General features: G+C 37.8%; 1 protein-coding gene across 1 annotated transcript; it reads right to left on the reverse strand.

Annotated features, from left to right (window-relative positions):
- Positions 1-6649: 6649 nt before the first annotated feature.
- LOC123387831 (cytochrome c oxidase subunit 8A, mitochondrial-like) lies at positions 6650-7107 on the reverse strand. Its single transcript, XM_045066223.1, has one exon. The coding sequence runs from the start codon at positions 7090-7092 to the stop codon at positions 6883-6885; it is 210 nt and encodes a 69-aa protein (XP_044922158.1). The 5' UTR covers positions 7093-7107; the 3' UTR covers positions 6650-6882.
- Between the last annotated feature and the right edge of the window lie 7094 nt (positions 7108-14201).

Below are 14201 nucleotides of genomic sequence, written 5' to 3' on the forward strand. Positions count from 1 at the left end.
CAAAACTGCACAGTCCCTGGGATCTTAGAACGCAGAAGGAATCCAATTAATGTTAGTTTCATTCTCCTTTCTCCACCTACTTCATAAATAAATGTTTGCAAATGCATTTCAAAAACTTAGAAGTTGGTATTGTAATATTTTCAGTAGTCTGAATAAATTCAATAAGTCCTTCTAAAATCCCAAAGAGGGGCTTCTTGACATTGGTTTTAGTCATTTATGTATCACTAGGTGGTTCCTTTCTTAAAAATATTTTCTCCACCTACCCACAGATATCTGTATGTTTTCTATTCACTATTTGGCTTTTTCATTTCTTTTCCTCTGTAAAGAGGGAACTCGTCTTAGGAATTAATAAAATAGGTATTGTGCCTATTTTAACCAGAAGCGACAAGTTTGCTGATGCTTCTCCTGCTGAGAGGTGACCTCAGCCCCTTCTTCTCAAGTTCTGATGGGATCTGTGATTGCTTTTACCAATAGAGTATATTGGACATGATACTATGTGAGTCCCTAGGCTAGTTCATAAGAGACCATGCAACATCCCCTGTGGACTCAGGAAACACTAGTTCTTAGAGCACTGAATTGTTTTCTTGTAGAAATCCAATTATCCTGAGACCATCATGCTGGAGAACCTTTATATAGGGATACTAATTGACAATCCCAGATGACCCTGATCTGCAGCCATCCCAAATCAGACACCAGACAGGTGACTGAAGCCATCTTGAGAGAGATACTCCCAGTCCCTGTGTCCCAACTGTGCCATCTGAGTCTCCCCCAGATATCTGAGTCATTCTAGTTGAGGTCCCAAACATATGGAATAGAGCAGAACTGTTCTGTGCCTTTGTGAATTCTTGACTCAGGATCTGTGGGCATTTGTAGAAGTTTGTTACACAACAATCACCAGCCAGAAGAAACAGTATTAGTCATTTACATCTTATTCATGCATTTAACATTCATCAAGGGCTTAATGAGGCAAGACAGTTATTAGCTTTGTTTCAGGTTGAGTGAATTTCTCTGATTCTTTCTGAAGATCGGGTTTTGCTACCAGTTGGGCTGTGGAGGCACTGGGCAAGATGTTAAGTACATTAGGAGCTGGCACAAGTAAGTGGAGGAGCAATGCAAAGGACAGAGGAAGGAAATGAGAAGAAGAAAGAATGGAGGGAAAAAAACAATGTCATATTTTTTTCCTTAACCCAAGGTGACTGAAAAAACTGGCATCTGGCCCAGAAAGCCAACATGAAATGGCAGAAATACCTTGACTTCGTCCAAGGAGTCATTCAGTTATGAAGGACAACCAGGCTTCATTCAGTAGTCATTTCTAGATAAGGAAATAGATGCTTTATCAATTTAGCACACTGGTCATAATGGCTAAGGACTGGGCTTTACGTAGCATCAACTTAGGAAATAAAATTTTTAAAATACTGATATTTCACTGCCTTTTTAGAAATACATGTGAATGATCCGATGTAATCAAAGATGCCTCCTACATGTGTAGGGACAGAGTTACTTCCCAATAGCTTTAGAAGCCTCTGTAGGGAAAGTCTGTGAAAGGCATTTCTAAGGAAAATGGGCTAAATGAAGGATGACAGGAAATCCTCAAAACTGTAAGAATAAGGCTCCATAAAAATGTATTGTATGCTGGCCTCATCCAAACAAAAAGGAAAATCTTTGTGACCATTCGATGCTCTTTATATATCATGAGCCTTTCATTTTTAAGTTAAAGCTATTAGATACAGCTCTCTATTTTACATCAAAGTGATCCTTAAATAACCATGCTCTTCCAATGTCAGCAACTTAACTTTTACACATTCTCTCCCTTTCTTTGTTCATCACAACTTGTAGAAAACAGTTGTACACTTGTATCTTCTGCACCTACTCCCTTTCACCCCTCATTGCAGAGAGGGCTTCCTTTGCAGTTTCCCTGCACTGGATGGAAACTGTACTCATCTGGTCTCCTCTCAATTGCCAAATCCAATGATGTTTTAGTCTTCCTCTGATTTAGCATTTAACTCTGTGGCCTGTTCATCTTCTTATTATATAATGATGTGTGTGTGTGTGTGTGTGTGTATATATATATATATATATATATATATATATATAATTTTATATGTAATATTTATTCAAAATGATATATGCTCATTGCAAAAAAAAAAAAACCTGGACACTACACTGAAGAGTAGAACCAAGCCCTCTCCTCACTATCCCACTTGTTGGGAGAACTAATTTTCCCAGCTGAGGTGCGTAGGACCAGACATTTTTGTATGCACATTGAGTATACAGTTTGAGATTTCAAACCCAAACTGAACAAGAGGATCTGACATGAAAAGTAAACTATACTCTCAATCCTCACTGATAGCCACTTATACAAGTGTACTTCTTTTGGTGTTTATATCCCTTATGTTTGTATTCATTCACTTATTTATCAATTTAAACTACAACTAACTACTCCCCCCCCCATCATGAAGAATGAGGAATTTTGCTGATTTTTCAAACACTCTCACTTCCTTATTTCCACCTGTCACACAGTTGAAACTCTAAAAGCCATATTTTTAGGTATTCAGCTTTTCTATGCCTTCAAGTAAAATACAACCTCCTATTTCTTGACTCATTCATTTTAGGCATTACATCATACTTCATAAGACCCAATTTTACATCACTTATCTTCACTAATAACTAAAAGTAATTATTTCCTTTGTCTATAGGTAAATTTTTTTTAAATAGCATTCACAATCATTATTTAAATGTAGCTCCCTGCAGAATCCAGTGGTGTGATTGGCCAATGATCCCCTGTCATGAAGTTTTTGCAGTTGGAAAGAGCACATACCCAACAGGGAAAGGGGGAGAGCACATCGCTTTTATTTGTTCATTTATATTTATAATGCTATACTTTCTCCTTATCATTAAGGTCACTTAAATATTTAATCACATGTTTTATTACAGGAAATTCTTTCTCATCTAAGACATATTTTCCTGGAGCTGTCTTATTCCCCATTCTAATTTATACTCTAGATTTAGTACATAAACATCATCCTGGAATTATTTTTCTTTTTTAAAAGTCTTCTGCTATTTCTTTTAATATCCTATTATATTTTGTTCTAAAAAGTAATAATAATGTAGCTAACCACCTTCTGAGTTCTCTGAGGAGAGCAAATTAACATTTAAATCTTTCCACCCTTGGATTGACTTGCAGAAGACATCTCATGTTCAACAAAATCCCAGGGGACAAAAATCTTGCATGTAGTGTTTGAGTAGGTTTCTTTTCATGTAGAAATAGCAGTAAAAATTGGTTGTCTCAAATAACAGGCATTACTGAGTAGATGCAACTTTAGTATTTGAAAAGGATTAATAACTTAGAAAGAATGACATTTTACTTATTACTAATACTTGTAATAATAAGATTTTTAGTTCATTGGACAAATATTTATCCAGAACTCAGTATGTTCTTAGCATTGCTTCATGCTCAGGCGATACAGCAGTTCCTCATGAAGAGTGTATTCTAGATGACGAAGCAGAGACAAAAGATAAGGAACATACAAAAATTAAAGATAGAATGAAAAGTCAATTGTTGATGATGTTAGAAAGGTATGATAAGAGAGTGCTAGGGGATGGAAGATGGGACAGAATTTGAGCAGGGCACAGCTTGTGGGGGGCATCTCTGAAAATGTAACTATTTTTACCTTTTACAGTGTTTTTTCTTCTTCTTTTTAAAAAGATTTTATTTATTTATTTGACAGAAAGAGAGCATAAGCAGAGCAGAGCAGCAGGCAGAGGGAGAGAGAGAACCAGGCTCTCTGCTAAGCAGGAGAGCCCCATGCGGGGCTCGATCCCAGGACCCTGGAATCATGACCTGAGCTGAAGGCAGCCGCTTAACCAACTGAGCCACCCAGGCACCCCTTTGTTTTATTTTTTTAAATTGTTTCATTTCAAAATAATCACAAAGTTACAGAAAAGTTGGAGATATAATACAAGACTTTATTTCTTTTTTTTTATTTATTTTTTATTTTCAGCATAACAGTCAGTATTCATTATTTTTGCACCACACCCAGTGCTCCTTGTAATCCATGCCCTCTATAATACCCACCACTTGGTACCCCGACCTCCCACCCCCCCGCCCCTTCAAAACCCTCAGATTGTTTTTCAGAGTCCATAGTCTCTCATGGTTCACCTCCCCTTCCAATTTCCCTCAACTCCCTTCTCCTCTCCATCTCCCCTTGTCCTCCATGTTACTTGTTATGCTCCACAAATAAGTGAAACCATATGATAATTGACTCTCTCTGCTTGACTTATTTCACTCAGCATAATCTCTTCCAGTCCCGTCCATGTTGCTACAAAAGTTGGGTATTCGTCCTTTCTGATGGAGGCATAATACTCCATAGTGTATATGGATCACATCTTCCTTATCCATTCGTCTGTTGAAGGGTATCTTGATTCTTTCCACAGTTTGGCGACCGTGGCCATTGCTGCTATAAACATTGGGGTACAGATGGCCCTTCTTTTCACTACATCTGTATCTTTGGGGTAAATACCCAGTGGTGCAATTGCAGGGTCCTAGGGAAGCTCTATTTTTAATTTCTTGCGGAATCTCCACACTGTTCTCCAAAGTCGCAGCACCAACTTGCATTCCCACCAACAGTGTAAGAGGGTTCCCCTTTCTCCACATCCTCTCCAACACCTGTTGTTTCCTGTCTTGCTAATTTGGGCCATTCTAACTGGTGTAAGGTGGTATCTCAATGTGGTTTTGATTTGAAACTCCGTGATGCCTAGTGATGATGAACCTTTTTTCATGTGTCTGATAGCCATTTGTATGTCTTCATTGGAGAAGTGTCTGTTCATATCTTCTGCCCATTTTTTTTAATATGATTGTCTGCTTTGTGTGTGTTGAATTTGAGGAGTTCTTTATAGATCCTGGATATCAACCTTTTTTCTCTACTGTCATTTGCAAATATCTTCTCCCATTCCGTGGATTGCCTCTTTGCTTTGTTGACTGTTTTCTTTGCTGTGCAGAAGCTTTTGATCTTGATAAAGTCCCAAAAGTTCATCTTCGCTTTTGTTTCCTTGGCCTTTGGAGACATATCTTGGAAGAAGTTGCTGTAGCTTATATCGAAGAGGTTACTGCCTATGTTCTCCTCTAGGATTCTGATGGATTCCTGTCTCACATTGAGGTCTTTTATCTATTTTGAGCTTATCTTTGTGTACAGTGTAAGAGAATGGTCGAGTTTCATTCTTCTACATATAGCTGTCCAGTTTTCCAAGCACCATTTATTGAAGAGACTGTCTTTTTCCCACTGTATATTTTTTCCTGTTTTGTCGAAGATTAATTGACCATAGAGTTGAGGGTCCATATCTGGATTCTCTACTCTGTTCCACTGGTCTATGTGTCTGTTTTTATGCCAGTACCATGCTGTCTTGGTGGTCACAGCTTTGTAGTAAAGCTTGAAATCAGGTAACGTGATGCCCCCCATTTTATTTTTGTTTTTCAACATTTCCTTAGCAATTCGGGGTCTCTTCTGATTCCATACAAATTTTAGGATTATTTGCTCCAGCTCTTTGAAGAATACTGGTAGAATTTTGATCGGAATAGCATTAAAAGTATAGATTGCTCTAGGCAGTATAGACATTTTCTCAAGTGCACATGGAACCTTCTCAAGAATAGACCACATACTGGGTCACAAATGAGGACTCAACCAATACCAAAAGACTGAGATTATTCCCTGCACATTCTCAGATCACAATGTTTTGAAACTGGAGCTCAATCACAAGGAAAAGTTCCGAAGGAACTCAAACACCTGGAAGCTAAAGACCACCTTGCTCAAGAATGCTTGGATCAACCAGGAGATCAAGGAAGAACTGAAACAATTCATGGAAACCAATGACAAATGAAGACACTTCGATCCAAAACCTATGGGATACAGCAAAGGCAGTCCGAAGAGGGAAATACATAGCCATCCAAGCCTCCCTCAAAAAAATGGAAAAATCCAGAATACACCAGCTGTTTCTATACCTTAAAGAACTGGAGAATCAATAACAAAGTAAACCAACTCCACACATAAGAAGGGAAATCATCAAGATTAGAGCAGAGATCAATGAGGTAGAACCAGAGATACAGTAGAATGTATCAATGAAACTAGAAGCTGGTTTTTTGAAAGAATCAATAAGATCGATAAACCATTGGTGACACTAATCCAAAAGAAAAGAGAGAAAGCTCAAATACATAAAATTATGAATGAAAAGGGAGAGGTCACAATGAACACCAAGGAAGTAGAAACAATCATCAGAAGTTATTATCAACAGTTATATGCCAAGAAGCTAAGCAACCTAGATGAAATTGATGCATTCCTGGAAAACTATAAACTCCCAAAATTGAATCAGGAAGAAATTGACAACCTGAATAGACCAATGTCTAGTAACGAGATTGAAGCAGTGATCAAAAACCTCCCAAAAAACAAGAGCCCAGGACCTGATGGATTCCCTGGGGAATTCTACCAAACTTTCAAAGAAGAAATAACACCTATTCTCCTAAAGCTGTTTCAAAAAATTGAAGCAGAAGGAAAACTTCCTGACTCTTTCTATGAAGCCAGCATTACCCTGATCCCCAAACCAGGCAAAAAGGAGAATTTCAGACCAATATCACTGATGAATATGGATGCTAAGATTCTTTTTTTTTTTTTAAGATTTAAGTAGACTTTATTGTCACAAGGAGGGCCCTACAGAGAAGGGCCTCAAATCAATATACGTGGTCCCAGGATGTCACCATGGAGAAATGGAAAGGTCATGATTGAGGAAGAGGTCACTCTAATTGAAGGACATGATCCGGCCAGGAATGCAGCAGACATGATCAGGAGAGGCCAGGGTGGTCAGGTCACAGGGTGAGGGACAGGACAGCCCCCTTCACTCCCGCTTCTTGTAGCTCTCCAGATGCGAGAGCACCCAACCCGATGGCAGGAGGCAACACAGGAAGCAGGCGGTGAGCCCAACAGCGACATCCATGGTCCCGAGCTCCTCCCGCGGCGGCTTGGAATGCATCTTGGCACGCTGCATCGGGAGCCTCCGGGTGAGACCCATCAGGCCCCTCAGCAGCTGCACCACGTGCAAAGACATAGCTGCACAGAACGACTATGGACAGCAGCCCGCAGTAGCCCAAGGTCGGGAAGATCTTAGCAAACAGGATCGAACAGCACATTAAAAAGATTATCCACCATGACCAGGTAGGATTCATCCCTGGGCTACAAGGATGGTTCAACATTCGCAAATCAAACTATGTGATAGAACAAATTAATAAGAGAAGAGAGAAGAGCCACATGGTCCTCTCAATTGATGCAGAAAAAGCATTTGACAAAATCCAGCATCCGTTCCTGATTAAAACGCTTCAAAGTATAGGGATAGAGGGAACATTCCTGAACTTCATCAAATCTATCTATGAAATACCCACAGCAAATATCATCCTCAATGGGAAAAAGCTTGCGTCCTTCCCGTTGAGATCAGGAACACGACAAGGATGCCCACTCTCACCACTCTTGTTCAACATAGTATTAGAAGTCCTAGCAACAGCAATCAGACAACAAAGGGAAATAAAAGATATCCAAATTGGTAATGAAGAAGTCAAACTCTCTCTCTTTGCAGATGACATAATTCTTTATATGGAAAACCCAAAAGACTCCACCCCCAAACTACTAGAACTCATACAGCAATTCAGCAACATGGCAGGATACAAAGTCAATGTACAGAAATCAGTGGCTTTCTTATACACTAATAATGAAAATACAGAAATGGAAATTAGAGAATCGATTCCATTTACTATAGCACCAAGAACCATAAGATACCTAGGAATAAACCTAACCAAAGAGGTAAAGGATCTGTACTCAAGGAACCACAGAACACTCATGAAAGAAATTGAAGAAAACACAAAAAGATGGAAGACCATTCCATGCTCTTGGATCAGAAGAAGACTTTATTTCTAAATGCTTTGAAAGTAAGTTGCTGGTTTGTTCCATCATTTCTGAATATTATAGTATATATTATAGTATATATATAGTATATATTTATATATAATAAATATATATGTATAACATATAATATAGTATATATTTATATATATATATAATATATATTTCCTAAAGACAGGGAAAATCTTCTACATAAACATAATACAATAGATTAAATGTTTTGTTTTATGGTCTCACTTTTTCCCTTCCTTGAGTTCCTCTGTTATTTTGTTGGATAAATAGTAAGCAAGACCGTCAAAGAGGATTGTCTAGTAAAATTTTCTGTCTTGCCTAGCTAAAAATGTCCTTAGTTTACCTGGACCCTTGATTGGTAGTTTTCCTGGGCATTTAGTTTTAAGTTGCAAACAAAGGGGCATGCATAGCTCCCCTGGATGGATCCTCTAAGACTTCAAAATTTTCTCCTACATGTTCTTATTTTTCTTTTAGCCTGGTATCTAAATTTCCTCAGGTTTTTCAGAATTTCTTTTTAATTTTTCTCAATTTCAGACATTGTATTTAAAATTTCTAATAAGTCCTTCTTGTTCTTTAGTAACTATGAAGACATAAAATTATGTTCTCTGTTCAGAATTAAACCTGTTTCAGGATTCTTTGGTTCATACTGAGAGAGAGAGAGTGTGTGTGTGAGTGAGTGAGTGTGTGTGTGTGTGTGTGTGTGTGTGTGTGGTGTGATTAACTTCCCTCTAATATATTTATCTATTTAAAAATCATGTGGTACATAAACAATGAACCTTGGAACACTGAAAAAATTAAATTAAAAAATTGTTTTAAATGAGAATAACAATTTTTTAAGAATTAAATAAATAAATAAAAATTATGAACTGAAGTCTAGCTTACTTGGGACATTCTCTGGCTTGGGTTCCTTTTACCAACATATATTCTGTTCCTTACCAGGACTCCCTTCACTGAGAAGTGTGGACCATGAGCTCTGAGCCCACAAACAACTTTTCTTTAAACGGCATGAGTAGAGAGCAGAGTTTATTCTGGGAATCCCAAACCAATTTCTTTTGGCAAGTAGCACTAGAATAAGTGCTAACTTGAACACATGTTCAAACAAGAAGCACCACCCCTGATCTCTAACCCCTACCCACTCCCGAAACTGGACCTTTTATCTCCAGGTTGGGAGCATTTCCGAGGCACTGCCATCAGGGAGCATGGTTTCTATCTCCATGGCAGCCTCTGTGCATGTGTGTGTACAACTGGGCTGTGCTCCTGCTCCTGTATTTCTTAATATACCATATATCTTCCATATTTTCAGAAATTCATCAAGATTAATGGCTTACATTTGAGAACTGCTATAAATTTATTACCCCTAGTACTTTGAGATTTTATTTCAATGGGATTTATAGAAGGAAAAGAGATATAGGTCTCTCCAATCTGTAACCTTGAACCAGAAGCCCCACTTTCTCAACGTCAAAGCCCTCCCCCTCAGCCTGCTTTCTGCCACTTCTTTGACATGTGTTCCATTAGTGCTGACTTCTTTCCTTCTACCTTTCTCTGAATGTTGATGTTCCATCCTTGTCTATGTCCTTTCTTTCTCCTTCCACTTCCACCTTAAGCCAGTGAAGCTATTATACATGACTAGCTCTCATCTCTCTTCTGGGCTCCAATTGTTTGTTTGTTTGCTTGCTTGTTTGTTTGAAGATTTTATTCATTTATTTGACAGAGAGATAGGAGAGCACAAGTAAGCAGAGTAACAGGTGTAGGGAGAAGCAGGCTTTCTGCTGAGCAAGGAGCCCAATGTGGGGCTCAATCCAAGGACCCCGGGATCATAACCTGAGCTGAAGGCAGATGCCCAACTTACTGAGCCACCCAGGCACTCCTGAGCTCCAGTTTTGTATTCTCTACTCACTATTGTCATTCAGACCATATTTAATTTTTTCATCCAGTGCCAAGAAATGACACATGCTCTTTTATTATCAATAAATTATTTTTATTATTTTAAATAATTTTTAATTTTTAGAATTATTTTTATAACTTTAATTATTAAACCATTAATAATTTTATTAATTAAATAATCAATTAATTAATGCTTAAGTGATATAGACTAGTTTTAAGGTAAACTTTCTACTATACCATTCTAATACCTAATGATTTTTCACAAATAACTGGGACTAATTAATGAATATTGATGAATAATTAATTAATTAATTGCTCACTTTAGTGTGGTCACCCCTGGGACTCCTCCTTACTGAAATTTTTATAACTTATTTGCTAATAACCCAATATATTTAAATTTCATTTATCTCTCCCCACAAAAAAATGGGCACAATAAAACTTAGAGGAACGAGGGGCGCCTGGGTGGCTCAGTGGGTTAAGCCGCTGCCTTCGGCTCAGGTAATGATCTCAGGGTCCTGGGATCGAGTCCCACATCGGGCTCTCTGTTCAGCAGGGAGCCTGCTTCCCTATCTCTCTCTCTCTCTGGCTGCCTCTCCATCTACTTGTGATTTCTCTCTGTCAAATTAATAAATAAAATCTTTAAAAAAAAAAAAAAAACTTAGAGGAACGAAAAGCCACATCAGTTTCCAGTTTCCAATGACAACATGGCAGTATACTTCTATTTCTAATTTCAGTTACTATAGTCAAACTTCTGTTATATCAAGTTTTTGAAGCTAAAACACTCAAAGCAGAAGTTTTCTCTTACCTAATTGGCTACCAATGCAAGTACAGATTCAATCCATCTGTCCCTAAGTGTATATGTGTATCTCTGCCAGTCTTCCCTTTGTCTTCCCTTTAAATTACCCTTTTAAGATTGATTTCCCACAGAAGAAAAGCTCACTCTTCTAGTCTGAGCACTTCAACTATAACTTCTGGTGCAGGAAATAGAACCTATCCAATTCTGCCAGAATGAGGAAAAGTTTCAAATTAGATAAGGCTTCCTACCAGTATGGATTCTTCAGATATTTAAAAGCAAAAGAAAATAAAACAAGATTCTTTGCCCACATGGTACAATTAACCAGCACCAAATAAAATGGTGCAGTATAGACAATGACCTCTTTCGTTTCAGCTCTAATCGTTAACTTGTCCAGCCAATCTGCCCTCCCATTCAAGGATTCCAAGAATGGTTACTCACATAATCTTCCAAAGAAACCATAAAACTTATTTTTAATTTAAGAAATTGTAGGCCAAGGGAATTTTCACAGATTTGAGATCACAGGTCAACATTTCTCTGGATATTCCAAATAAAAACACTTCATATGAATAATAATAGTAATCACAATAATAAAAGCTAACATGTATTAAGTGCTAGGCCATACTCTAAACTCATTACATAGCATATTTCATTTAATTTTTGCAGTAACTTTTCAGGTAGGTATTATTATTATTAGCCCATAAAAAACTGAGGCTAGGAAACCTAAATGTCTTGGCCAAGTCATTTCTCCAGTTCATGAGTGGTAGAGCTGGGACTTGAACTCAGGCAAACTGATATCAAAGCATACATGTTTAACTACTAGGAAATGTTATCAAATGGATTTTACCTTGTATGTCAGCTTGATGGATAATGACAGTATGGAGCAGGATGTTGAAAAATGTCAGTCACCAGAGTTAGTACGACAGACTACTAACACTGACCAATGATGTCAACCATGAGCACATTAGAGCTGAGGATCATATTTATTCTCTATACTTGCCCTCTAAAGTAAAGTGAAAGAAAAGGGGAGGGAGGGCAGAGACAGACAGAGAGATAGACAGATTATTTACCTGTGTATCTATAGTCAAGTCTCAGAAAAAGCATAGTTTAGGTTAGAGAAATTCACAGAAGGTACCAAATGCCGACAATAATTTGTATTTCTTCATGTTAAGCTTATAACAAAAAACTACTAGTGATTCAAATATTTGTTCTACTTTATTTTCCTTCCACCACACACTGGTGGAGTATTTTTTTTTTTAAAGTGAAGAAAGGAGTATGAAGAAGAAAAGAGAGGCAGGGTGCTTAGAAAATCATCACTTGGGTGATTGAGTCAACTGTGTTCATTTTCAAGGAAACTGCAGAAAAAATAGAGAAGACCTTAGTTTTCTTGTGAGAGGGCTCAGATAGTGGGAACTTGCACAGGTAAAATTAAGGTAGGATCACATTTCTGTGATACTCACCCATGTTCCATTTTTCTTCTGGTATTTCTCACTTTTCTTTCCCCTAATCTGAGCAGACAGTCTTCCCTGTCTTCCTGTCTTCCTTGACTTTGGGTTTGATTTAAGGCAAGTTTTTCCTAGTCTCTGATAAAAAGAGATTTAAAACTGAAGGTAATCTGATGTTTATCCAGACTAGAAAAATGTTTTCTAGAAGGGGAGATAAAGAGAAAAGGAAGGTCTAATGAGAGCAAAAATCTCCCTAGATCCCAGAGATTAGATTTTATGCCCTGCTTCCCAGAGAAGAGCACAAGGAAGGTAGAAAAGACCTGGGATATTTTTATGAAACACCAAAACAAAAGGTACCTGGTTCCCAGAAAAAGCTTCCAGGAACCACAAACTATCTTCCTTTCTCTGAGAATTATTTATGGATACACCAATCAGTAATCTCTCGCTCTCTCTCCCCTAATTTCTCTTGGCAAACAAGTACCCAGGAAAAGACACCTATGTCTTAAACCTCCAGGTTAAGAGACCACAAACAGCCTCACAGAGACGCCAATGTCTCAGCCTGGCAAATAGAAATAGGAAGATTCCCTCCTTCTATGAGTAATACAGAAGCAGGAAAGAGAACCCTCAGAGCCAAAGCAAGTATGCCTAGGGAGCTCTGGACATCTTGGCAGCAAATCACGTGGAATGATAACTTAGGACCAATTAGGAGAGTGCATATCTCACTTGCTATCTCCACGGAAATATGATAGAGAGACCACATGGATCCCCTCTCCCAACGTCTTGACACTGCATTTCCTCTCTAAAATCTTAAATATATTCTTAGATATATACTCTAAAGAAATGTGAAGGATAGGGCAATCCCAAGTTAATAGAAATAATTATTCTACCCCACTATAATAGAAAGAGAGCTCAAAATAGATAGTAAGCTGAATTATATAAAACTTTGAATGTTATATTCTTTACACTCAGTTTTGTAGTTTTGTAGATGAAGATTCATCCCCACTATATCGATTTATACAATCTAAGAAATGATTAGGAAGAAGGGTGTTAATAGTAGTAATCTATGGGAAGATAATTTCTTACCTTATAGATGCAAAGAAGGAAAAACAAAATTAAATTTGAATATTAATTAATATAAGAAGGCAACATTAACCTATCAAGTGGGAAATCATATTCATGATGAAGTGGAGTCCCTATCATTCAAGAACATTTACATCTAGTGAAAGGCTTCAGTGAAAAATTAGTGAAAACAAAAGAGCCTTCAGTTTGTTTAATCCTGCCTTTGTGTTCTGTGTGCTATATTCTATACCACGTCAAATACTTAAGAACTAATACAAACATTTTCTAAACCTAACCTAACATGAAAGAAAGTTTATTTCCTGGGTTTAACTGGTTAAGTCCATTTAGAGGAATCCTAAATCAGGTCACAAGTGTCTACTTAAGGAATCAAAGTAACAAATTATTGAATAAGATCCCTGTGACATGTACAAATAAACATGCTCTGGGTGCCAACATGCTCACACAGAAGAACTTAACAAGCTCTCTCTACAGTGCCAAGGCAGGGAGAAGAGGGACTCAACTGTCAAACATATTTTCAACGAACCAAATTCATGCAGATGATTCCAAACAGGCCAAAAAAAACAGCCATCCTTGCCTAGTTGGAAGGGATTGGTTAGAGCCGGTAAAACTGTTAAATACTATTTGGTTGCCAGAAAAAGAACAGAAAAAAAAGTGAATTTGTTAAGCTTTGAAAGCAGAGACTCTTTTTTTTTTTTTTAAACATCTGTTAGGCCCAGAGAGTACAAGGCCAGGTTGCAACAGTGATATGCATAGAAATAACTTCTTTTTTTTTAATTGAAGTATGGTTGACACGCAATGTCACATTAGTTTCAGGCGTACAACATAGTAACTCAACAAGTTTACTCATTACTCTGTGCTTGCCACGAGTGTAGCTCCCGCCTGTCACCCCTACAATGCTATCACAGTATCCCTGACTATATTCCCTGTGCTGTGCCTTTCATCCCCATGACTTACTCATTCCACAACTAGAAGCCTGTATCTCCCTCTCCCCTTCACCCATTTTGTCTAATGCACTCCTCTGCCCCTGGCAACCATCAGTTTGTTCTCTGT

Source organism: Mustela putorius, unplaced genomic scaffold (assembly GCF_011764305.1).
Source record: "Mustela putorius furo isolate JIRA1106 unplaced genomic scaffold, ASM1176430v1.1 tig00003863_pilon_pilon_pilon, whole genome shotgun sequence".
Lineage (NCBI taxonomy): Eukaryota > Metazoa > Chordata > Mammalia > Carnivora > Mustelidae > Mustela > Mustela putorius.

Coding starts and splice junctions, on each gene's coding strand:
- LOC123387831 (XM_045066223.1), bottom strand. CDS start 7,092: ATGTCTTTGCACGTGGTGCAGCTGCTGAGGGGCCTGATGGGTCTCACC.